The 26,601-nt window shown below is 49.3% G+C and overlaps 1 protein-coding gene across 1 annotated transcript; it reads left to right on the top strand.

The window, feature by feature from the left end:
- The first annotated feature begins 4,385 nt into the window (after window positions 1-4,385).
- On the top strand, window positions 4,386-22,518 carry RPIA (ribose 5-phosphate isomerase A). Its single transcript, XM_050338749.1, has 9 exons — window positions 4,386-4,645; window positions 10,664-10,724; window positions 12,817-12,872; window positions 16,712-16,771; window positions 17,482-17,546; window positions 17,898-17,966; window positions 18,459-18,600; window positions 19,084-19,183; window positions 21,302-22,518. The coding sequence occupies exons 1-9, from the start codon at window positions 4,463-4,465 to the stop codon at window positions 21,397-21,399; spliced, it is 834 nt and encodes a 277-aa protein (XP_050194706.1). The 5' UTR covers window positions 4,386-4,462; the 3' UTR covers window positions 21,400-22,518.
- Window positions 22,519-26,601: the final 4,083 nt, after the last annotated feature.

Here is a 26,601-nt window from a genome sequence, read left to right as displayed (position 1 = left end):
CTTTTTTAAGACTTCTACCTAAATTTTCCTTCCTGCTTGCACTCTTATTGAGTGAGTTGAAAATACAGCTCTTTTAAAGGACCAGATATATGCAAAGTCAGGTCATGAGCACTGCTCCCCTGCCAATCACTGAACTGCAACCCAGAGGTTTTTGTTGGGTTTTTTTTACTTACTCCATTATAACACAGTCCAAAAGAATTTACCTTGTGCCACATGCCAAATGGCTCGTGTCATTTTTAGTAACTTAAGTGACATTTTATTACTTTACCCATATGGTCTTGTGCTACTATTTTCTTTATTTAGATAACTCCTCTCTCTTGAGCGTCTCCCTGCTCATATGTTTATAAAGAGTAATCAAATTCCTTGTTCTGCTAAGCAAACCAAGCCAAGGGCTTTTATTCTCCCCTCACACTTTTGGCTCTCTGCTCTCACTTGCTCTCCCCTGCACCTGCCTCCACTTAAATTAATTTTTCTTGCACAGCGATGTTTTGAATGGTCACGTTGAAGGGTAACTATTTAAATTTTAAACACCATTATGTTTTTAGGGTACGAAGAAAAGCTTGTCCTGTGCCATGATTTTTACAGTAACTCATGTCTTGTCCCACCAGTTATTGGAGGGACTTAAGAGACAAATACACCACAACCAAGTTCCAGAATGTTAGAATATGCCACAAGTAGATTTGCACTCCTACCTTTGTGCTGGTTCATGAAGGTTTATTTATTACGCTTCAGGCAAGGCAACAACAATCATGAGCAAGTGTCTCTCTATCGCCAATAAGCATGACCTCATTTTCCTCTGTTACCTCCCACTCCCCCGCCCCACATCAGAGTCTTCCAATTGCAGCCCTTTATTGTAGGGAGGCTCTAAGAATTTTCTCCAAGTGCACATCTTCTTCTAGACTCCTCCCAGATTCCGTAGCACCGAGGAATAAGGAATAACAATCAGAATGTAAAAGCTCTTGTTTTTCTGTTTTGGAAACATTTCTCTAAGGGACGGACAGTGTTATTCTCGAATCCTTACGACAAACATGGCAACGCAGCCTTACAATTTTCTCCCTCTGTATTAAAAATTTGTGCCAATAAAACCAAACTTCCTGCTTTTTGCAAAGCATGACTCACATCCTCCATTCTGTTTCGACTGACTGACATAAGAGATCTATTTCAGTCATATGACAATAACTTTGAATCTGACTAGCCACTTATGTGGAAATCAAAGCCTGTTCTTGCAGGGTGGATAGATGTCAACAGGAATGGTGTTTTACCGAACTCCACCGAGGATTTGCCTGCTTTTCCCGAATAACTTGCTCTTGGAATAGCAAGGCACAGCAGTGAAAGCCCAGCATGCCACCTCGTGGCTGCCCTGTGCCCAGGGCCATTCGTAGTGCCCTGGAACAGGATCATTTATAGCCTCCCTTTTCCAGGAGAATTCACACCATATGTTGTAATTAACATACCAGCACCCCTGCTGGAGTCTTTTCACAAGCAGAATAAACCCAAGTAATTCTTCATCCAACACATCAAACCAGAGACAGACAGCGAGGCAGGTGTTATTCAGAGGAAATGTCACTGAACTGGAGTTTGCAGGATAAAAAATTAGGTCGCAGGAATGTAAATTGCTGGGATGTGACAGGCTTGGGGTGCTGCTGCCAACCAGAAAGAGAGTTTATCTGGGAAGATGAGTTAGAAAGGCAAGTGATGGACCATAGGAATGCTCCTTTTTGAGGACAGTGCCATGTTAGGCCAGGGTAGCTTAAGGTGGTTACAAAACTCCCTGTCAGAGACATAATATATTAAGTTTGGCTGACCCAGTTCAACCTCACTCACCTGGCAAGAAGAAAATGATTTTTTTTCTGCCTGCATGGCGAGGTGAGTCAGCACAGGGTCATGGGAATGCCAGAGCCAGCATAAACTCTGCACCCAGCCTGAGAGGGAATGGTGGCTGAAGGGAGCGAAGAGCAGGATCTTCCCTTTGTGTCAATAGCAAGCTGTTATCTCAGCTACCATGTAATTTCCTACTATGTAATTTAAGCCTCAGATGCAGAATTCAGCACCCAGAATCACAGTCACCCTCACAGTTTGGTGGGCTGAGCTTCTCCCTTCATCAGAGTGGAGTTTTCTTGGGGTTAACACCTCACAGGTACCACCCTGTTTAACAAGCAGAATGTCTGTTCAAACAAAGCAGGTTCAAACACCTCCTAATAATGAAGTAGGGAGGGTTTGAATTGGCTCTGGGAGAGGCTTTGACATGGGGCAAACACAGGCTCGTGCAAAAGGACTTGAGGTGTTTGCAAACAGAGCTGCTTGTCGCTGAAACTCACAGAAAATCCATCTCTAAAATGTCCAACGCCACGTTTTTGTGCATAGGCAAGGTTCAGCACACCATAAATGAAAGATTTTCTGCCTTTGATGGAGCTGTAACTCACCAGCAGATTCAGATAAATTGCTAACAGAAAGCCCATTATCTAGAAGTGGAAATGTTTGTTTCTCCCCAGGCAGAGGTACTGCAAGATGTGTTTCAAGCCAAAACCATCAGCTGTTGCTGTGGGGATATCAACAGGTTTATGACCCCACACTTCTGGGCTAACATTCCCTGCTCTGATGGGATTTGAGAGATGCCTACATGTAAGGACATTCTTCCTGAATCAATGTGAAATGATTGTTCTTTGTTTCAGGTAGCAGTCAAATATTTAGGATACTGAATGGAATAATCATAGAATCATAGAATCACAGAATCATAGAATGGCCTGGGTTGGCCAAGACCTTAAAGACCACCTAGTTCCAACCCCCCTGCCATGGGCAGGGACACCTTTCACTAGACTGGGTTGCTCAGAGCTCCATCCAACTTGGCTTTAAACACTCCCAGGGATGGGGCAGCCACAACTTCTCTGGGGAACCTGTGCCAGGGCCTCGCCACCCTCACAGTAAAGAACTTTTTTCCTAGTATCTAATCTAAACCTACTCTCTTTCAGTTTGAAGCCATTCCCCCTGGTCCTGTCACTACATGTCACTATATGCCCTCCCAAAATCATTCACAGTCTCTCCCAAAATCCAGTCAGCTGCTCCTTCACTTTTACCCTTATTGCACCACGGGAGAGTACAGTGCTTTGGATCCATTCTCTCTGAGTATACATGCCACTAGATGTGCATATTTACACTTTAAATGGGTAACTTGCAGGAAAGATCTTTGCCAGACAGCAGAAAACACCGAGCCACTGTATAGAACCACGTGCTGTTCTTAATAGCAAGTCACCTGCTCTGTACAGAAAGGTAAGGCCTCACCACACTGAGATAAGCCTGGGTAATGATAATAGAGTCTTTGTTGAAATCCCACCCCATTGTTCAAGGACTGGTGTGTTGGCCCAGGGAAAACAAAAGGAAACATTTCTAGTCCTTGAAAATCACAGCAGAATCGCAGAGGTTGGCAACAGAACAAGCCATCCATGCACAGAATTTAAAAAGAGAAGTCGACAGCGGCTTTTCTCTTGTGCAAATAAAAAAGATTATTCTCTACACCATTGTGGTCTGACCTTGGAGTGAATAGTAAGGGGTAAATACCTGCAATTCTCATTCACCTTGGTGGGATTTCAGCCTGGAGAGAAATGAAGTGCCTGGGCTTGGTCCTTATGTGTCTCCCAGGACTGAAAATGCTGGTGCAGAAAGATTTCAAGGTTGATCTGCCTCTCTAATATGTTTCAGAAATAATTTCAGCAGATGCCAACCCAGGATAGAGGGGGTGAAAATATGGTACATGAAGAAAAAAGGGTCTGTGTGCTTCAGGACAGGAGACTTCCATGGGGTTTCATCCTGCAGGGTGGGTGAGGGATTAGTGAGTTATGGTTGATACGTTGCTCAGAGGACTGGTGAAATTTTTAATTTCACAGAATATTCTGAACTGGGAGGGTCCCACGAGGATCATCACATCCAGCTCTTAATCGAATGGCCCATACAGGGATCGAACCCACAAACGGTCTTTTTTTTTTTTTAGCACAGTGCTCTAACCAACAGAGCTAATCTCAGTTTTCACGTTCATGTTGCAACTTCCGAAGAAAATCGTGCTACAAAGTTGAGTAAAAGACCAAGAAAGGCTCTTCCTCAACTTCCTTGACACCTGTGAGTTACAGTAACCCCCGGGGGCTCAATGCAGGGATTCCCCCCGCCATCCTCTCTCGACCCCCATCACCTCCAGATGGGACACTACGCGGGGATGCCTCAACCCCTCCCGCCCTGTCAAACCCGATGCAACGATACTTATACACGCGTGTACACCGATGCAACAAGTTGCTCCGAGGAACTGTCGGGCATTGTGGGAGCTGTAGTTCCGCGGCTCGCAGCACTACAAGTCCCATCCTCCCGGAGGAGGGAGAAGGAGGAGGCGGTGGCGGAGGAGGAGGAGGAGAGGAGCCGGCACGGCCCAGGCCTGCAGCCCGTGAGGAAGAGCCCCCCGGGGGCGGGCCGCGGCGGCATGCGGCTCCCCGGCCGGCTCGCCCTGCTCCGCAGCACGCCCCTGGCTGCCCGGCCGCCGGGGAGGCTCCGAGCGGGGCGGGCGGCGGCGCGGCGCGGCTTCTCCCGCGGGCGGCTCGGCGGCACCATGGCAGAGGAGGCCAAGAGACGGGCCGCCTGCGCCGCCGTGGACAAGCACGTCCAGGTGAGGCGGCCCCGGGGATGCTGCGGGGCACGGAGGGGCTCGGAGCGGCTGCCGGGGCGACGCGGAGCGCCCGGGGCGCGGAGCCTCCCGGGGCGCACGGGCGGACCCCGGAGTGCGCGGAGGGGCTGCGGGCACCCCCCAGAGCAGAGGGTGGCTGCAGGGTGCAGAGACCCCTCTGAGCACAGAGCAGTTCTGGGGTGCAGGGACCCCCTCAAAGCACAGAGCGGCTGCGGGGTGCAGGGGGACGCCCCGATGCAGGCAGTGGCCGTGGGGCGCACGGAGCTTCCAAGCGCACGGAGCGGCTCCGGGACGCCGGGACAGGCTCTGCGGTGACGGGACCCCCTTCCTAGCCCCTCGCCCGCCAGTACGCGGAGCCGGGTAGGGTTGAACGGAGTCCCCAGGACACAGACTGGCCCTGGGGTGCAGGGACAAGGGCTGGGTTGCCGGGACCCCCCAGTGCAGGGAGCGGCCGTGGGGTGCACGGAGCTTCCAGAGCGTACGGAGCGGCTCCGGGGTGCCCGGACAGGCTCTATGGTGCCGAGACTCCCCAAGAACACAGGGCGGCTGCTGGGTGCAGGGGGACCCTGCGGTGGCCATGGAGTGCACGGAGATTCCAAGCGCACGGAGCGGCTCCGGGATGCCGGGACAGGTTCTGGAGTGCCGGGACCCTTCCCCGCCAATTCATGGAGTGGAATTGAGGTGCACGGAGTCCCCGGGAGACGGAGTGTCCCCGGGATGCAGGTACAGGCTCTGGGGTGCCGGGACCCCCAGTGTACGGAGCGGCTGTGAAGTGCACGGAGCTTTCAAGTGCACGGAGCGGCTCGGGGGTGCCGGGATAGGCTCTGGGGTGCCGGGACCCTTCCCCACCAATTCGTGGAGTGGAATTGGGGTGCACGAACTCCCCGCTAGACAGAGTGGCCCCGGGGTGCCGGGACAGGCTCTGGGATGCCGGGACCCCCCAGTGCACGGAGCGGCCGTGGGGTACACGGAGCCTCCCAGTGCATGGACGGGCTCTGGGGTGTGCGGATCCCCCAGTCCGCAGAGTGGCCCCGGGCTGCCGGGACAGGCTCTGGGATGCCGGGACCCCCCAGTGTACGGAGCGGCCACGGGGTGCACGGAGTCTCCCGGGGCACGGATGGATCCCGGGACTTGAGGAGCGGCTCCGGGCGCAGGGACAGGCTCTGGGCTGCCGGAACCCACAGACCTCGGAATGCACGGAGCGACTCGGAGGTGCCGGGACCCCCAAAAGCACTGAGGGTCCACGGTGTGCCGGGACGTCCTAGTGCAGGCAGTGACCACGGGGCTCGCGGAGCTCCCTGGAGCAAGGACGGACCTCGGGGTGCACAGAGTGGCTCCAGGTGCAGGGACAGGCTCTTGGGTGCCGGGACCCCTCAATGCACAGAGGGACCATGGGGTGCACGGAGCCTTCCAAGCGCATGAAACGGCTCCGGGTGCAGGGACAGGCTCTGGAGTGCTGGACTCCCCAGTGCATGGATGGGCTCCGGGATGCACAGATCTCCCAGCGCACCGAGTGGCTCCAGGGTTCAGGGGTAGGCTCAGGGCTCCCAGGACCCTCCAGTCCTGGAAGCAGCTATGGGGTGCCCGGAGCCTCCCAGTGCATGAACAGGCTTCAGGTTGTATAGACCCTTCCAGTGCATGGAGCAGCCCTGAGGTGCATGGATGGGTTGTGGGGTGCATGGATGACCCCACTTGCAACATGTACAGTCCTGGGATGCAAGGATGGACCCTGGGGTGAACGGACAGAGCTTCTTTCTCCTTCGTTTTGAACTGTGCTCCTTTATTTGGAAAGAAGGGAGAAAACTACTTTTCCCTTCCCCAGTGATCACCTCCTCGGCAGCAGCTCTATGGCTTGCCCAGCTCAGTACCGTGCACACCGAATTTGGGGTAGCGTCTTGCACCTCCAAACTTTCACTGTGAACCCTCCTGCGAGCTGGGCTGCGGTGGGAGTTCAGACTGATGCCGTGCCCTGCTCCTTTCTCCAAGTCCAAGTGCTCTACTGCTGCACCTTGTTTCTGAGCACCCAAGCAACAGCCCCAAACCAGGGAGTGGTGTCCTGTCCTCTGCGGGGAGGGGAGTGCAGCAAGGGGCTTGAATGTCAGATGGGACTGGAGCTGCTCGAGGTTTGGCACAGTCCGATGGTGAATGCTTGGAAGATCAACGGTTAAAGTCCCGCAAGGGTTTATCGCAATGTTTGCTGTGCCAGCCCTTTCGCAACAGCAGTGATGAAACGGGGAGAAGAAGAGTTGCTGCCAAGGAGTTAGATATTAGCAGTTGGGGGGGGGGAAATTCCCTTTCCCTTCCTGTCCGTCCCCCCCCCCACGGGGTTAGTGTTTTGAGGTTCAATTGCCGAGGGCTCCCCATATGTCCTAAAAAAGTTTGGCTTGTTTTGCAGCCTTGTTCCTCTGAGCAGTCTGTCCCTGCCTGAGAGAGAACAGCCACATGCTGAGACCTCCCCCCTGCCAGGCTGACTTGATCAAAAGTAGTTTATGGGATGGGGGAGCTTGGGGGCTCTGACAGTTGCATAAAAATCCCCTTTCTTACCCAAGGCAAGCAAAAATTTTGCATGGAGGGGTTGCAGAAGGAAGTTATGTCTGGGGAGGTTTAGGCTGGATGTTAGAAAAAGGTTCTTCACACAGAGAGGGTGGTTGGGCAGTGGAACAGGCTCCCTGGGGAAGTGGTTACAGCAACAAGGCTGACAGAATTCAAGAATGATTTGGATGATACTCTGAGGCACATGGTGTGACTCTTGGAGAGGATCCTTTGCAGGGCTGAGGGTTGGACTCGAGGATCCTTGGGGGTCCCTTCCAACTTGGCATATTTGGTGATTCTGTGACTTGTGTTGCAAGTTGTGGAGCCAAGGCACAACTGCTACTGTGAGTTATCCTGAGCTGGGTATGCCTTTGATTTGGGGTAAAGCCAGGACTTTTGGACTTTTCCTAGTGAGATAGCTGGCCTTTGTGCTGTGTTGTGGTCAAGCAAACTTAGGATAACGTTTCTGGCTGTGTCCCAGCTGACTGAAGTTCAGTGTCCAGCTAGTGACACTGATTAAGTAAATTAGGCAGTGTCTGGGGCAATACCCCGATGCTTGTTGAGCAAGTTGGCTTGAATCAGTAGTGGAGAAGCAGGTTAGAGTCAATGCCAAATAGTTGGATGGTTTTGTCTGTCAGTTTGCACTCCCAGGGTGCAGCTGCCCTTTGTAATGGCTAAATTTGTGTTTGGTTGTTAGAGTTATCACTGTTAACCGAGGGAGCAACCTTATCTCCAAAAACAAGGCCAGAGGCTCCCTTCCTTGCACAGCAGGGATGTATGGGAAAAGCCACTGACTTCAGGGTTTGGTTCTGCTGGACAGATCTCTCTTGCTTCACTGTGCTGTAAATCTGTGGCACTGGGGGCTTGGTACTGGGTGAGGCTCCTCTCTTGGCGTCCACCTTCACACCCATCCCTGCCTGTGCCAGCACAGCAGCTCCTTGTGCACTCTGTGGCAGGTGTAAACCTGAGGGTGGGTGGGGGGATTAGGAGAGGAGAACTTGTTTCTCTTTATTTTTATTTTTTTTAATTAAAGCCAGGTTGTGTACCCACAGCACTTGTCCATGGACAGCTGTGGGAGCGGAGTTTCTGAGCTCTGCAGGAGACACTGCGATGACCAACCTCAGAAGCCGTGGGCTGTGTGGCCATGACAGCTCAGAGGAGCAGGGCTGCCACAGGGCTTGGGGCTTTAGAGCTGTAAGCTGCTTGGGGAGAGCTGGCTTTGCATTTATACAACACCTCTGAGGGCAGGCCTTGCGAGCGCCTCCGTTAGAAATGAAAATACGGGTGCGAACCCAAGGTCCTGCTGCCCCAGAGAGGACTGAGCAAGCTTTGGGCTTTGCTCTATATTTATCTCTTGCTTTTAGCAGGAGCTCTTTGCTCTCTAATCTTGGAAACTAGCACTGGACCAGTCCACCCCCGTGCTGATACCGCTCGATGTGTGTCGCCTTGTCAGCTTCTGTAATGCTGGGCAGCGTCTTTAGGCCCTTGGGTTAGCTGAGAAAACGCTGTGGTTGCTGCCAGCATCACTCATACGTGGGTCCTCAGCTGTGCTGTGTCTCAGTGCCTCGGTTTTGTTTGCTGGGGCTTTGGTAAGCCATCTGAAATGTAACTTTTTTGCACGAGGTGCTGCTCCTTCAGTGCTCTGCTTATTGCCAGTGTTTGCCCTGCCCCTGTTTTTAAAAGTGGATGTTTTTTGCTTGGTTTTGTCCCTGCTTTGGCTGGGGTTGGAGCTGAGGAGGGAGAGCTGGGAGCTGTGGTAAGGCAGGGGTTGTGACAGCACCAGTTTAGACTCACTTTAAACTGTTTTTCGGGGGAATCCACTTAGCCCAAGCTCATACCATCACCTGAGGGAGGGTGCTTCACCCCTCATCGCTGGTAAATGGATGAGCTGGGACCCTTGTGAAACTCCTCCCCTTTCATTACAGTGGAGTGGCTGATGCTGAGGCTTTCCCCATCCCTTTAGGGCACCCAGCTGCTCCAGGAAGCTGTCCCACCCTACAGAAATGAGGGCAAAGAGAAGAAACTGCCCTTTCTCAGGTTGAAATGAGTCTCTTGGGAACGCTGGTACTGCCCATGTCCTGCCAGCCTCTGTGCAGCTTTGCTTGCCCCTCGGCTGGCCATGCTTGGCTCTGCCTGATGGGCTGGTGGAACTGAGAAGCCTTGGGAGCTATTGGGTTTCTGCTGGCAACGCTGCAGGTGTGCAGCTCTGGCCTGTTGCTTTGCCCATCTTTTGCAGAGCTGGCGAGGGCTGAGGTGTAATGTGAGTCTCTGGTTTTGGAGATCTTGTGTTTTCTTTAAGCTTTTAACCTGCAGAAGCAAGAGAAGTGAGTAATCCTGGGGGAGCGTGACCTATCTGGAGCTCCACCATTCCAGGCAAATCAGCATGCCAGAAGGACTTTAGCTGGTTGAAGTGCTGCAGGTGTGGTTTTTTCCACAGCTGCCAAACTCTGGATTTGCTGCACATGGGGAAAGAGCTCCAGATCTGCCCAGTGTCCAAGAGATGACACACAACAGCTCTGTGCCTGCATCTCTGGCTGGCTCCAGGTCTTTCTCATCTGAAGTCTCTGTAGTGATACTGGGCCTCTTTAAGTCAATTTAAGCTTTGGATCCCATCCAAAGGAAGGGAATTACACTGAAAATGGGAAGAGTGCAAGAGGCTACAGGGAGTGGGAGACTGAGCTGATAAAAACCAGAGATTTGTGTGGCAGTGGAGACGTCTTGCAGAAGTAACACAAGTGCAGCCATCCACCCTCAGCCTGCAGCACCTTTTAGGAGTGTACCTGTGTTACAGATGAGACAGTAACAATACTCCTTAAACCAGACCATAAGCAGAGAAAGGCCAGGATGGAGCTATGGTTAAAATTTGATCCTCTTCATCACGTGCTGCCAGGATCACCCACCTTCCAAGTGTTGCTGGACTCTCATATAGGCAGTTTCACACTGCCTGTTTTGGAGAACAGTTTTTATTATCCACAGGAACAGCTGCTGCGCTCTCTGCCTTGGCTGCTGGTGCATCTGTGCTATTTACTAACAATACAGTTGGCAGCAAACCCAGGTTTTTACTGTTCGGCTTCCTCGGGAGATGTTATCTTGAGGTTGTTTCCGCTTCTTCCTCTGTGCTGTTTTTCCAAACTCCCAGCTTTCCGGCAGGAGAGGATGGATGCAGTGCCAGCAACTAGCCATGAGTGTGCACTGAACACCCCGAGATCAGGGCAGGGTGGTAATTAGCAAGCACATGTTTTTTAATGAGAGGGCAAGTTGCTTAAAACCCCTTGGCCGTGGACCACGGTCGTGCCCTCGCTGGCACGGTGCGTTCCCTTCCTTGCCTGCAGTGTTGTGTATCGTCTTGCATCTCTGGGCAAGGCTCCCCTTGCATGTGTTTATAAGATCAGTTTTACCAGAAAAAGCGGACAGCCTGTGTGCTGAGGCCCCCAGTAACAGCTCTCTCTGTGTCTCTTTGATTTGCAGAACAATCAAGTTCTCGGGATCGGAAGTGGTTCTACGATTGTACACGCGGTGCATCGATTAGGTAGGGGTGCTCCCCTTCCTGGCCCTCTCACCACAGACAGTCCTCTTATCCATCTGCCCCAAACTACTTGAAAAACACACTAAATCATCTGGATGCTGACCTATAGCTCATGCCTCGGGTCATTGTTTGGGATGTTGTTTGCCCCTTGTTTGGGACTGCTGGGTTTCTCCTTGAAGCTGAAGGTTAAAGCAGGGCTCCAAATTTATGGCATAGAGAGTCCTGAGGAGGTAATGATTTGCCACCCGTTCTGCCCATGCAGCCAGCGCTCTGCTGGCACCCACCACAAACTGGAACTAAACTCCTGGGTCTTGTTCCAGCTTTGCCCAGCTCTGCCCAGTGCTGACTTGCCGTGTGGCTTTGGGCCATGCAGCTGCTCTGCTTCCTTTAACCCATTCATCTGCAGCTCACACTGCTTCCCACATCCACCTGATTCACACTGAGGGGCCTGCTGAGGTGTAATGAAAATGAGGAATGTGAAATCCTCCTGCATTTTATTTATGTACCCTACGTCTAGGTTTATCTGCTTGCCCCTGGGGCAGGTTTGCTCAGGGTGTGGTTCAGAAAATTTCAGTAAAATATTCAAGTGAGGCAAATGCAATTTTGCAAAGTGAATGTGGGGGTTAATTACCCTCACGCCTCATTACAGAGTGTGCAGAGGTTTAAAGTTCCTTTGCAGGGCACTCTCAGCCCCAGGGCAGATCTGCTTGTGGGGGTGCTGAACCTTGGATGTCCTTGGATGTGGAACAGAGCAGCTGTGGGTGCCATGGCAGGTCAGGGAGTGCAGGATCAGCCCTGTTGTTCTTGGGGGTCTTGCTTGGACACAGAGGGGGAATGAACAGAATCATGAAGGTTGGAAAAGACCTCCAAGATCATCGAATCCAACCATTAACTCATCACCACCGTGTTCACCACTAAACCATATTCCCAAGTGCTACATCCACATATATTTTAAACACCTCCAGGTATGAAGATTCTACCACTTCCCTGGGCAGCAGAGTTCAGTGTTTCCCACCTGGGTGGCGCTCCATGGCTGGGGAGTCCCCTGGTGACCTCCAGCTGTCTTGGGCAGAGCCGTTCCGCAGCCCACGCTGGGCTGAGGTCTGAGCACGGGGCATCTCTTTGCTTTGCAGGGACACAGCAGGGCTGGTGCTGTGCCTGTCCCTTGCCACCCACCTAGCCCCACACTCTGTGTGTGTGTGTGATAACCCTTTAATTGTCTGGGAGCTGCGGTTCAGCCTTCTGGGTTTGGCTCAGTGTTGCAACCACTCCCGCCCTCAACACAGAATGAGCCTCTAAATAAGTGGGTATTGTATTTAAAGAGGAGTGCCTGTTCCAGGCTGCAAATTCTGGCTTTTCACGTCTCCTGACTGGGTTTGCTCAGGGATGTGGCTTGTAACAACATGCAGCCTCATGTGTTGCATCTTCAGTCCTTCCAGCAGCAGCGTTACCTTGGCTTGCTCTGGTGCTCTTGCTGGCTCTCGGGCTGTTGGCTTGTGCCTAAGTATTGTAATTACTAAAATAACATTTTGTCCATAATGATATCTTAGTAATAGATTTTAGTCATTTGAGGTTAGCCTCGGGGAGGAAATATTTCCTTCCATTTAATGGAATACTGTACTTTATTAGTCCTTTCCCTGCCATATATTTAAACGTTCTGTAATAAATTAATGTGATGTCCCCGGGGCAACAAGCCAGCAAACCTTTCAGACAGCTGCTGGAGCTCTCTGTTTACATGGAGAGCAGCAAAAACCTGTCTAATGGAGTGAGAGAGGGGAGTGGCACTAATTTTCCAGGTGAGGATTTGCTGATGGTGCTCCTCTGCTGCTGGAGATATAAAGGTTAATGGCTCATGTTGGCTTGGGCTGAGCCAGGGTGGGTGTTTGAACATTTCTGGCTGTTGAAACTGAGCTCCAGCCTAAGCAGGGTGGCACCTGTTTGCATTTTGAGCGTGATTGAGTTATTTGCAAGCCAAGCAAGTAATTGCAGTGAATCAGAGGGGCTGCTCCGAACTGAGATTTCTTAAAGTGGAAGTTGGTGTGTTTTTTCTTCTATAATGAACAAACCAAGGCTTCTGTTTTTTTTTTCCCTACAGCTGAGCGGGTTAAAGAGGAAAACCTGACAATTGTCTGCATCCCTACATCTTTTCAGGTGAGCACTTTCCTCCTTTGCTTTCTGCTATTCCACTCATGGGGTGAGTGGATCTTCCCCTTGGTGAGTTAACCCAAAGCACCGGTGAAAGCAGTCGTGATGCAGCCTGCAGAGAGATCCCATGGAGGTGATGGTGCTGTGTTACCCTGACCTGAACCCAGGGATGCCCTGGGGCTGGGAGGTGTGTTTTGAACCAGTGTGGTAAGGCTGGTTGTGTCAGGGTTGGTGTGTGGCTTCCTCTGGATCCCACTTGCAGAAAAATGCTGTTTGGTGGTGAACCAGACTCGTAATGCAAAGCTCACTGGAGACTCTTTGAGTCTGTATCAAGCCCTGAAAGCCGTAAAGAATAACAGCGAGCTTCTCTGTTTTCAGGAGGAGCTTAAAATGCATCAGCTGGATTTTATAAGAAATGGCAGAAGAGAAATTGGCTTAACCTTTCCTTGGCTGCACAGCTTTTGCAGGAATTGGCTCGTACTAAGCCAGATGTAGAGAGGTTTGCAGGCAAAGGGAACCTGGCTTGGTGGTGATATGCAGAGCTGCTGGGAAAGCTTCTGAGCTGCTTCTGTGCCTTTGGCAACTGGCTTTGGCCTCTTTGTCTCAGTTCCCTGAGATGGGAACCTCCCTGTGGGCAGGGAGAAGTGACAAGATGGGGACCACCCAAGGGATTTTCAAGGCTGGGTGGCAGTACCCTGCTCAAGGAATTGGGGGTGTCCTTCTCATAGTCCTGGTGTGGATCTGGGGGTTGTACTTTTGTCCCAGTGACTTTTGTCACTGTGAGGACACTCTAGCAGTGCAGGAGAAGGTGCAGAGCCTGTGCTGTGAGGTTTTCAGGAAAGAACTGAATGGGTAAAGCCCTGAGCAACCTCGTAGCTGACCCTGCTTTGACCTGGAGGTTGGACAGAGACCAACCTGAATTATCCTAAAATCTTATGAGAACTTAACATCCTCTTACCCTGCAGATGTTTAAATGTGAGTGTGGAGTGACAGGACTCTGTTTTCCCAGCTGTTGCAAACATCCAGTGGCCAACTGAGGTATAATGCAAGGTGCTGCAAAGGGCAAAAAGTGAAAAAAAAAAATTTTTTTTAGCCTATGTCAGTACTTCTGTTGCATATATAGACTGTGGTGAGAGCCTTGTCTTCAAACTTGCTAAAATGATTCCCATCCTGTTATATTCCCATCCTGATACCATGTTCCCTTTAAACCTAGGTGAAGTGCTCTGAGTTCAGCCTGTAGGTCTTAAAGAAAGTTGATAAAGCTCCTGTAGTGAATGTGAGGTGGAGCCTGTCCTGCCTTGAAATGTTGGTGTAGTTCATTTGACACTGCAGAGTTTCTTACCAGTAAAACAAAAGGGTTGCTGCTAAAGGGAAGAGATAGACCCACAGCCAAAATCCCCAGCATGGGGCTGCCTCAGATCTTTTTGCAGTCCTTTAGACCTCGACCAATTCCTACTGAAGCGTTCCTGGGTCAGCAAAACAGCGTTTTATTTTCACTACGTACAGGTGTAAATGGCTGCCTGAGGTCACTGGCAAGGAAGAATTGGTTTCAGTGGGCTTTTATACTCCTCCCTTCCCTGTTGTCAGGTTGGGTTATTCCATCACCACCAGTAAAGCTAGAGCCGGGGTAAGTATCTGTCCCTTGGCTTTTGCGTGGTTTCTTCTCACCTGGCCGTGTGTCCAGAGCACGGAGTGGGACTGTTCCTGGCAAGTGCTGTGCAGTTACCACCACTTTTTCCCCCAGTTGTGGGAGCTCTGCTTTTGATTCCTGGCTGGTCTGCTCCCCTTGCCTCGCAAGCAGAGCCCGAGGAAAGCCAAGACACCTCGTTTCCACACTTGCTGACTCTAAGCCTGTTCAGGAACTGGCCTGCATGTGCAGCACAGTGGTTTTCGATGCTTTCAATTCCCAGATCCCTGAAATCTTCTTTATGTGGGCACCATGTGATGAATGTCAACCCACTGATTTTTATTCCTTCTATTTTGTGAGTCCTTAGGGCCCCACAGCCCAGGGGTGTTAAAGCTGCATGCTGTGAAATGCCATGATAAACTACTGAAATCATGCCTCATTGCCAGGAGTACCACCTGCTAATTCTGACGTTTCTGGGATGCCAATACATGTGACTGATGCACTTCGTTAGTGTTGGTGGGTAAAATCCAAGGGAAGCAGTTGATCCAGGCTGCCACACCAGGGTTTCTTGGTCCAACTACAGCATGGTGGCAAGTTTGGACTCGAGCAGAGTCTGTGCAAGAAGGGAGTCTCTCTTAGATGATGATTTGCTACACAGAAAATTCAACCAATTCAGGATTCTGCAGATGACACCAGGTTGGGTGGGAGTGTGGATCTGCAGAGGGATCTGGACAGGCTGCAGAGATGGGCTGAGGCCAATGGAATGACGTTCAACAAGGCCAAGTGCCTTTGGTCACAACAATCCCATGAGAGCTTCAGGCTGGGAGAAGAGGGGCTGGAAAGCTGCCCAGCAGGAAAGGACTTGGGGGGGGGGGCTGGTCCATAGTGGCTGAACATGAGCCAGGAATGTGTGCCCAGGTGACCAAGAAGGCCAAGGGCATCCTGGCTTGGATCAGCAATCATGTGGCCAGCAGGACCAGGGCAGTGATTGTCCCCCTGTGCTGGGCACTGGTGAGGCCTCACCTTCAGTGCCGTGGCCAGTTCTGGGCCCTTGAGGGCAAGAAGGACTTTGGGGTGCTGGAGCAGGGGCAACAGCCCTGGGGAAGGGTCTGGAGCACAAGCCCTGTGAGGAGAGGCTGAGGGAGCTGGGGGTGTTCAGCCTGGAGAAGAGGAGGCTCAGGGGTGACCTTATTGCTCTCTACAGCTCCCTGAAAGGAAGTTGCAGCCAGGTGGGGGTTGGTCTCTTCTCCCAAGTAACAAGTGATGGGACAAGAGGAAACAGCCTCGAGTTGTGCCAGGAGAGGTTTAGATTGGGAATTAGGAAAAGTTTCTTCATGAAAAGGGTGGCCAAGCACTGGAAGAGGCTGCCCAGGGCAGTGGTGGAGTCCCTGTCCCTGGAGGTACTTAAGAGGTGCGTAGATGTGGCACTTGGGGACAATGTTTAGTGGTGGCCGTGGCAGGTCTGGGTCAATGGTTGGACTTGCTGATATTAGGGGATTTTGTTTTACAACCTGAACGATTCTGTGATTCCCGGTTTAAACTGAGGGATTGAGCAGAGGGCAGCTCTGAGCACTCTGTGATGTGTTGCCACTAGAGGGAAATACGCAGCCACTTCAGGAAAAGCAGATGAGAGTCACCAAGCAGCTGTTTCAGGAGCTTCCCACACTTTTTTCCACACTTTTGAGTTGTGCTTTTCGCTTTTTTTTTTAGTTAATTTCCAATATGAAAAATATTTTCATTGTTAGTCCCACATTGCTGTGGTGTAAATATTTAATTTTCTTGCTCGCATTTTTCAGCCAAAGGAGATCAGAGGGGCTGGATGAGTGCAAGGGAGAATGATTTCCAAGCTGAAACATCACAGGACTCAAAAATTCCTTGTCTGCTTTAGTGCTTGGATACAACTGATTCCCACCAAGCTCATGGGGCCTCCTCTGTTTAGTATGGAGAGACCTGAACCCAGGAGTCCTGTTGCACCATCTGAGCATTTTAATTCACATCAGCAGCAGGGTTTTATTTCAGTTAAAGTCCTCTGGTCTGGAAGCATCGTTTTCTCCTGGCTGTTCCTGCAGCTGGCTGCAGCCCCTCCACCAGCTCAGGGAGCAGCAGTGGAGCTCTCCCAGGGAAACTCCATCCTTGCTGCAGCGGGGCAATGACACCACAAGTCTGTTTTCCTTTCCTGCCCCTGGTAAATGGTGTTTGCTGTCTTCTTGGTGCACAGGCCCGTCAGCTGATCCTGCAGAACGGCTTAACACTAAGTGACTTGGACCGACATCCAGAGGTAAGTGGGAGTGCAGAGGTGAGACCTCACCTGACCTTCCTCTCACCTGATCCTTCATAAAGCATCAGGCTCCTTTGTCCTCCCCTGAGGATGAGTTTGGGCAGCCACACTGCTGGACATGAGTGAGAACTTGTGAGTTGGGACAAGAGGAAATAGCCTGAAGTTGCGCCAGGGGACGTTTAGGTTGGATATTGGGAAAAATTTCTTTGCTGGAAGGATGGTCAAGCATTAGAACAGGCTGCCCAGGGAAATGGTGGAATCACCATCCCTGGCAGTGTACAAAAAACACATAGATATGATGCTTAGGGACATGGTTTACTAAGGACCTGGCAGTGTTAGTTTAATGGTTGGACTCAATGATCTTGTCCAACCCTAAGGATTCTATGATTCTAACAGGCTTAGTTTACTTTTTCCCCCAAGCTTTAGTGTTGTCCTAGTTCTTGTCCCTTTAGATGGCAAGTAGGCTGCTGGGCTGTGCTTTCTCCAGGTGTTAGGCATCTCATCCAGACTGAGGCTTGCTGGCCTGAGGCAGGGATATTGTGCTGCTGGGCTGTCGTCGGGGTTTTTCCCGGGAAAATCTTGCCTGCTGGTCCTTAAATGACACTACAGGCTGAAGTGATGTGCCTTGCAGGGCCAGCAGTTGGTTGTGGTTTCTCTTCCTCCTCTTCTCACGTGCCTGTGGTTTAGAGTGGCTGCTCCTCTTCCCACAGCTCGACGTTGCCATCGACGGAGCGGATGAAGTGGACTCTGACCTCAACCTTATCAAAGGTGGCGGGTGAGCCCTGCTGTCTGTCTGTCTGTCTGTCTGTCTGCCTGTGCATGGGGCTGGTGGGGGGGCCTCTGTCTTGGCTGTGGATCTCTCTGTGCTGGGCTGGAGAGGCTGAGGGGACCCTGTGCAGGGCCGTGTATGCACCCACTGTGGGAGATGGCCCCTGACCAAAGGTGTGTGCAAGGGACAAGGGGGATAAAGTGATGGGTGAGGAGGAGGAGGATAAGGGGTGGGGCAATGGCAGCACTGAAAACAGCAAGCACATGGTGGAGGGGACTGGACTTCGAGGCCATCAGGCACAGGGAGGAGCAATCTGATGTTTCCTGGTTTTACTTTTCTTTTTTTTCCCCCTTGCAGTGGCTGCTTGACACAGGAGAAGATAGTTGCAGGATATGCAAAGTGCTTCATTGTTATTGCTGATTACAGGTGAAAATATTACTGTCATTATACCTCTGGGAGGATTTGGATGGTCCTGTGTTAGGCCATTGTTGTCCTTCCAGTGGGTCAGGGGAGCAGGAATAGGTGGAAATGAGCCTGGATCACAGTGCCTCAGCAATTCAATTTATCTTTTTTCCTTAATTTTCAACTCAGCAGGCCTGCTTGGGAGTCAGCAGAGCTTGTGGGCAAATGGCTGCTCTACTCTCTGAGCTCAGTGATTGTCAGCACAGGATAAATTTCCTGTTCTGTACAGACAGCCATGGGGCTGTGGAAAAAACAACTCCTGTCCTTGTCCAAAAAATGTCAAAACAGGGCTTGTGAGTGAATAGAGGATCATGCACTAAACTGGCTCCTGCACATGAGCACATGTGAACTGATCACTGTGCCCTCCCTGGCATTGTGCCTGAGGGGTTTGCAGGAGAGCCTGGGGTGATGTTAACTAATGTCCAACACCAATCCCACCTCAAACTGTGTCCTCAGGAAAAAATCAGAGAACCTTGGGGAGCAGTGGAAGAAAGGAATTCCGATTGAAGTCATCCCCATGGCTTACGTCCCTGTCACCAGAGCCCTGACCAGAAAATTTGGAGGTGTGGTGGAGCTGCGGATGGCTGTCAGCAAAGCGGTGAGTGTCCCTGTCAGCCCTGCTGCCCCAGAGGAACCACCTGAACGTGGGCAAATGGAGGACCAGAGGGTCTGGCCTGTCATCTAGTGAAATTCTGGGCTTTCACTCTCAGAGAGGCATCCCATTTCTCCCAGTTATATTTTGATTAATGAACTGTGTGTTTAGGTGTTCAGACCTCACTGAAAGCCTCTCTGGCTTATGTCTCCTAAGGAAGCATCGCAGGGCAGGGAGCAGAGGGATTGCCTGTCTGGGTCTGACCTGCTGCTCTGTGGGGATGTTGGGGTGCTGGAGGGCAGTCTGTGCTGCCAGAGGGGGTCTTGAGCTGGGGGGCAGCTCATGCTGGGTGATGGTTGTTGTGGACTGTCCCTCCTTACTTGAATGATGACTCCAGACCGTTGCAGTCCCAGTGAGGGCTGTGACAGTCCCTGGCTGGGCTCAGGAGATAAGGAGCTCATTGTCATGACAACTGGGTTTGCTTCCCAGGGCCCTGTGGTGACAGACAACGGGAACTTCATCCTGGACTGGAAGTTTGACAAGGTTCATCAATGGAGTGAAGTGAACACCGCTATAAAAATGATACCAGGTAGTTTCTGTGGTTTTTTTAATAAACACAAAAGCTGGCTAAGGCTTGGTCTGTGCTAGGTAACCTGGACTGTGGGAGCTCCCCTCTGGGAACAAGGAAATGTGTGTATTGTGTTTACTGCCCTAAGAGTCCAACATTTGTTTCTACTTGAGAAATCTATCGGCTGAACTGGCACAACTATACCCACGGAGCTTTTTCATATGGTGGTGAAAACCTGGGGTGATGCTGGTTGATGTTGACACTGTTTCCCATTAGGTGCAACAGTCCTGTGCTCTTCCTTACTCTCCTTTAGAGTAAGGTGCCCATTTAGAGTTACTTTTAGTGGAAACACTGGTACGATATTTTCCAGCTCTGCATCCCATTTCCATTGGGAAGCCCTACAGGCTCACTTTGCTGGGGGGGTGCAATGTATCCAAGTGCTTGCTGTGCAAAAGCAGCAGTGGCTGATCACTCTGTAAACAAAACAGCCTCTCTGCAAGGACTCCTGCCTTGCATGAGATCTGCTGCCCAGGTCAGAGTTGCTTCTGGACCAACCAGGTCTGCCCGGGGGCACTGGCACTCTCTGAACTTCAGGGAAGCAGCATCTGGATGTCTTTCTGGTTATCTTAAGGAAAGTCTGCTCTTCATCTGGTCTGCTTTTGAATACATGTTGTATCTTTGAATATATCCCAGGCCTGCCTGGCCCTGAAGTTCATAACACAAGTGCCTTCACTGACTGTTCATGTGTTGTCAGAACATGCAGGAACAGACTGGGATCCTATTGAACAAATCCCAACATTCCTACAAAGCAGCAATATATTGTCCTGGCACCACAATGAAAACACAGGAGCAGGCATGGGCCGTGGGTATAGGCTGGGTGAAGAGTCACCAGTAACTTCTAGTTGCTTTTGCTCAGTGGCTTTGCTTCCCTCAGTGGTGCTTATAAGCTGATTTACTGAAAATACACCCATTTTCTTTCTTTCTGCTCTAGGAGCAAACTGCCAGGGTGCTGCCTCTGGCTTGTCCCAGTGCTTTTGCTATGGGAAAAATTACCTGGCACTTGCTTGCAGCCAGCAGTAGATGGTAGGTTCAGATCTTTGGCAGAAGCAGATCTACCCAAACCAGTGACTGATCCAAATGAACCAGTGACTGATCCAAATGCCCTGGTGATTGCTGCTGGTCTGGGCTGTCCCTGGTGCTCCTTATCCTAATCCAGTTGCTTCCCAAGGCTGTACAAATGTTTGTATCATTAGAGCTGTTTCTGTGCAAGAGGCAAACAGTGGCTGGTTATGCTGTTTGCAAACAAAACAGCAGTGACTTCTTCCTTGCATTTCTTTTTGGTGGAGAAAGGAAGGGTAAATGATGGGACCTGTTCCATCGTGTTGGTGTGGAGATGGTCTCAGCACTGCTTGCTGCTCGGAAATGGACCTGCTGAGGGGAGAAGAGCATCTTCTTGACACAGAATTGGATGAGCAGAACTGTCAGAGCCTAAATGCAGTGGTGGTGGCAGGGCTCTGGCCACCCTGTGCTTGGGGTTGTCCTTGTCCTCCCTTTCTATCCACCTTCCTGGCCTCTGGCCGTGTCTCAGTGATCACTGTGAAGTTCTAGTTCACCCCATAATTAAATGCAACCACAAGTACATTTGCAAATGGGTGACAAATTGCAGAGGTAGCATCAAACCTGCAGAGTTCTAACATTTGTTATCACCTGGAACAAGTGTTATCCAGGTGTTCTCCAACAGGATAGCCTTTCAAATGAGTTTAAAGGCAAAGGGAGTAATCCTGTGGGTGCATGTGTAGCTTCCTCTTGCTCCTGTGGGTCACCAGGTGGCTGAAAATGCCTCACTCGTGGTTGTGTTGGTGTAATGGGGGTGGCTGGGATGGTGTGAACGTTGAGGGAACTTTGGGAATTGTTTCTCAGTCTCTGGAGAGTTCCTCCAGCAGCACGGGGTGGCTACATGGGAAAAACTTCCTGGAGGCTCCCTGTGTGGCTGATGGAACATCCACCACTGCTGGACACTTCCCCAAACCTCTGGTGGAGGCACTGGTGCCTTTTAATGAACAAAACAAGGGGCAGAGCAGGGGATCCAAGCAAAGGGATGGCTCTGGCATTAACCAGCAGTGGCCTCTTGTTCCCCAGGTGTGGTGGAGACGGGGCTGTTCATCGACATGGCCGAGGTGGTGTATTTTGGGATGGAGGACGGCTCGGTCAGCGTGAGGGAGAAGCAGCCTCGCTGACAGGGCTCTGCTGGCTCTGCTTTGCCTTCAGCCCAGTTGGATTCAGCTGTTGTAAAGGTGCCAACCTGATGTTTTGCCTTAACAAGCAGCGGTTATCGCAGGAGACCGATGGGAAGCTGATCAGAATCCGCTGATGTGTTACTGAATGTCTTTTTTAAAAAAAAACCAGACAAACAACAAAAAAATAGATTCTATTTCTATATATATATTTTTACTTTACAGGAATATTGTCTTTTTTTAATGAATCATTTAAACGAATTGCTTTAATGTTTTTATTTTATTTTCTAAGAAATACTTACCAAAAAGAATATTCCCTGGTTTTGTGTTTGGGTTTTTTGTTTGTTTTTTTTTTTTTCTTTTTTCTCGAAGAGAACTTGAACCCTTCTGGTTGCTCGCAGGGCTTAATGATTGAGGTCAGGAATACAATCCTAATGCATCATTCCTAACCACCCTGGCAGGGAGGGTGATGTACATAACAGGAGCACATCCAGTTGGGACCTTCTGATGCCTTATTTGGAACCTTTTTGGTTCGGTATTTTATGCCTTTTATTTTTCTATACCACTGTTTTTTAATAGTTCCGGATGTCTAGTTGTCCTCTGTGCACATGACAATTCTCTGAGCCTAGGGTGGTCTCTACATCCCCCTCTCTGGGACACTAATAAGGGCCTTTTCCTGGCCTCTGTATGGAGGAGATTTTCATCCTTTGAGCCAAATTCTGCTCTCATTGATTCAGTACCTCTGATTAAAGTCTGTCCTGTAGCTGGAGATGTTTGGGACTTAATCCTTGTAAACAGAGAGCAGAACTGGGTCCTTGATGAAGTTTACAGGAGCATATTTTAACAGCTTAGGGCAGCGTGGAAAACTGTTCAGTGGCAAATGATTTGGTTTGGAATGAAGGTTAATTATCACCCCTCACAGCTGGTTGATTTGTGGAAGGATGCAGCAGAACGCACAGGAAAACGGAGTCTTCCTGCCTCAATTTTCCACATGTAGCAGGAGAGAGACACTCGTTAAATATCTCTTTTTCAGTGTGTAGGTGCTTTGCATGGTTCTGATGTCGAAATGCAAGCCCTCTTTTTGTGTTTTAGACACTGAAATAAAAGAGCTCTTATACCAGACCTGGTGTAATTTGTGTCTTAAGGTAATTTATTTCGTGGACAAGGGGGCAGATCATGGTCAGACAAACTTCTGCTGCAGTTTGCCCTTTACAAGAGCCCCTCACCCAGGCCAAGTTCACCCTTCTGCGTTTGATTTCTTTTTGCTTAAGGTAAATACATTATTTACAAATAACCTGATTATCTGGTCAACACTTGTTAAATGCAGTCCTTGCTTCAATAGAGGATGTCTTAAATTTGCACATCTAAAACCTGTGCATCTAAATGCAGATCCTTTTTTTATTATTATTTCAAAAACGAGCTATTTTTACATCTTTAGATATTCCCCTTCCTGCACATCTATTCTCTTTAATTCTGAAGCACTTGTAGCAAGCAAATGGGCTGCCAACAACTTGCTGGAAACACTGGAATATCTCTTCCCATAAGCCTGGTGCTCCAGGAGCCATTTGCAAAGCCACAGCTCTTGCCATGGGCTGTTTTCAGGTGCTCTTGGGCTCCTAGTGCAACCCTGGGTAAACAGAGAGCAATCGAGCACAGCTTTGTGCCCAGGTGCCTTCTCACTCAGTGCTGCTGGAAATGAGATTAGCAGGAGCAAACTGCTGCTGTTGACTCCCCTCTCTCTGAAATCAAACAGTTCCTTCTCAAAAAGCCAATAAAACCATTACTGCACCATTACTTTCTGGCCCTGGACCAGCTGTGATCTCACTCAGCTTTGTGCTTAGCAGGGTCTCCTTAGACCTCAGGCTGAAAGTAGCAGGTCTGATTCTTGAGCTGCCTTTGGGTGCCTTGGGGAGCGGGTAGCACCTGGGGGTGCTTTTGCAAGAGATTCCCCTGCTGGAATGGGAGTCTGTGTGGGCCTTGGGCTGGGGGTTATGGGTACAGTGTGCCACTGTACCACACAGATGGAGTTAGGATGTCTGTGTGGGGTTACATTGCTGGAATGCCAGAGAAAATTTAGTGTCTGAGCCAGTTCTGGAGGCTTTGTGCAGATTTCCCTTGTGCAAAGTCCCCCAGCCCACACTTGCAGAGTCAGTAGATGGGTTTTTGAGTTAAGGGGTTCTTAAGGATGCTCTGTTCCTTTCCCTTTGGGGCTGCCAGGCTCTCTGACCTGTCATGACCATCCACATCTTCATCTACCAGCACGTGTGGGGCACACTTAAACGTGGTGCAGGGAGTCCATCCCCTCCTGGGTTGGCTTTGGCATTCCCTGTCCCTGCCCTGTCCCTGACACAGCCCTGCTTATGCTGATGCTTAGCTGCCTAGCCATGAGCATGTTTGATGAAAATTAAATGTACAGGCAGCAGAGGTATTTCTAGTCCCTGGTTTTTGCTTCTCTAGAAATTATTACACATGTTTTTGGGAAAGGTAACAGTTTGTAGATGAGCATGCCATGGTAGATCTCCAGATAAAGGCAGGCACTCGTGAATTCCTTGGGTGGGAGCAGCTCAGCTGTGCCCTCAGCTGCTCCCAAGAGCTCGAGTTTTGCTGAGTTTGATTTTACCACCTTGGCTGGTTTCACTGTGGCATTTGCTTTGGACTTTGTGTTTTTTTTCAAGATTCTCTTCAAAAGAGCCTTCAGAGGCCTTAAGAAATGGGGCTACCAGTTCTATCCCACCCTGCCCCCTTGCACCTTGGGAAGAAAAGCAGGGACGTATTTTTAGAGGATGGCATTGGGAAAATGTGGTATCAAAAGCAGGTGGAAGGAGGTGTCCTTTCAAAGCCCAAGGCAGGCTGGTTGTAGCTATTTAGGGTGCATTCCTGTAGTGGGTCCTGTTACCTGATGTGATCCAGCCCCTGCATGTTGCCTTTCAGGTTGTGCACAGAGGGTAATGCACAGCTGATTTACCATTAGCGTTGAATTATGGATTAACTTGGCCCTGGAGGAAACAAACATTTCAAGAAACGGCAACAGCAGCACTAAAATTAATGAGCAAGAGAGGTAATGAAACACTAGTTCCATTCCAAAAAAAAAAAAAAAAAAAAAAAAGCAATGTAAATATAGTAAGAGAGTGCACCAGATTCAAATTAATTAACCTGTGGTTTATAGGTTAAATAATTAAGATGAATTAATTAAACTAACTAGAAAGAAATTACATGTTTAGTTAAACCAAATTACCTTGTTCTATGTTACAGAGCAAGTATTACTGTCTGTCAAGTTCTTATTATTGTCAGTGTAGGATGGGATTTATGATCTGACATAATTATTGTTCTGAGAAATGTGACATAAAAAGAGGTGAAAATAATTAAGCAGTCAGCATAGAGGATGTGTGCCCTGGGTATTAAACCAAATGATTAGAGCTAAAGTAATAAAGAAAATAAGGATAGCATAACTAGTGATAAAAGTTAGCTGTAATGAGTATTAGTTAACTGTAACAAGTATTAATATCTTTTAAACATAATGCCAGGTCCATCTTTTAACCATGTGGATTTAACAGAAAGTTGTGTAATGGCTCTGGCTTTGGTCTAGTTGCACCAGGAAAGAAGGAGGAAATGGAGAGATGTCCTCATTTTCAAAGTGATGTTTCAAGGTGATCAAGCCTTATGAATCCTCCAAACTGTTTTTGCAGTTTTATTTCACTCAGCAAAAAATGACACATTTCAGATTGAAGATGAACCTAAAGATCTATGAACTGCCAGGTTTTTGTACTGAAAACTGCTAAAGTTCACTCATTTCCCCTTCCAGTAACTTTATTGGGAGTTGTATCATCCCTGTAAGTCCATAACCCTGATAACCAGGTTTTTGTTGTTTTCAGATCACTAGACTTTCCTGTTTGCATTTTTACAGCTCCTGACACAAATATCTTTTAAACTTCCTTAGTTACACTTCCAGCCTTGTGAAAATCTTGTCAAATCATCGAGGTAAATCCAGTGAGCAAAAGAGTAAAGGATCAGGGACTTGGGTTTGACCACAAGAAATTACATAAGTTACTTTTTTTAGTGAAAATGGAAGGCTTTGTACAAGACTATCTCAGCTCAAAATTCACCTCATGCCAGATTGTTAAAAATGTGTGCACATAAATGTGATCATACAAAAAAAAAAACAAACCATACCAAAAAACCAGAGAAACTAAAGTGCCTGCTAACTAGAATGGTCTTTTTACTGTGCACCAAACTCTCAGTTCCCTCCTGGTGATCTTCCAGTGCAGGATTAATTAAAGAAAACTCTGCATAAACTATCCATCCTTCTACTTATAAATGTCTCGCAGGTTTGTGTAATCTCTTACTGAAGTTATTACTGGAATGCCTTATAGATCAAAATCACTAATTAAACATTAATTCCCTTAAAACATTTTCAAAGCCTTAATTTCAGTAACTTGGAAGTTATTTGCCTGCCACAATACACTGTCTTCTTGTAATCAGTATTTAATAACCTCTATAGTTTTAATCCCAAAGTAATGTATTTAGCAATGACAAATTAAATTGAAAAACCCCCCTGTAAATCTAGATGGTACACCGGGATGCTTTTCTTACTATCTTAATTTATTGCTGAAAAAAAAGACAGTCCTGCCTTCCTCTAACCCATAAATGAGTGTTATTTTTTGAAGGGAAAGTTATCATTCTCCCTTTTACTTTTATATGTAGCTTAGTGAGGGCTGGGCCAGATCAGTGAAGAGTCAAATCCAACAGCTCATAACTAATGTACCAAAATCCTGTGTGATTTAAGAGTGAGCAGATATTCACAGATTCTCTTTACTGAGATGGTCACGTGGCTTTAGGATATGATCCCTGATATGAGCATCTTGGGAAAACTCAGCCACTTTGCTGCAGGCCACCACTTTTACTTGCAGGTTTCTCTGCAGGCCGGCTGGGAGCAGAAGGCTCCTGTGGTTGTGGGTTACCATTTATGGAAAGGTTCTTTCATCTTTCTTGGAGAGCTCAAGCAGCACGTGCTGACTGGCCAGGGCTTTGAGGTCTGCACAGTGTGTTTTTGCTCAGGCTCCACATTTTTCCTGGTGATTTGCTGATGTGACCAGCCCGGCCTATCTACACCCTCTTCCAAGTGTGCCCTCACTCCAGCCTCCCCCTGGGCTCTCCTGGGCAGGAAGATCCCCAGCAGCCCAAGGGCACTATCACTCTGTTGTCTGA

Source organism: Myiozetetes cayanensis, unplaced genomic scaffold (assembly GCF_022539395.1).
Source record: "Myiozetetes cayanensis isolate MyiCay16 unplaced genomic scaffold, myiCay2020 scf7, whole genome shotgun sequence".
NCBI classification, from domain to species: domain Eukaryota; kingdom Metazoa; phylum Chordata; class Aves; order Passeriformes; family Tyrannidae; genus Myiozetetes; species Myiozetetes cayanensis.
The sequence above is the reverse complement of the archived record's forward strand: the minus strand, read 5'-3'. Positions and strand labels throughout refer to the sequence as shown.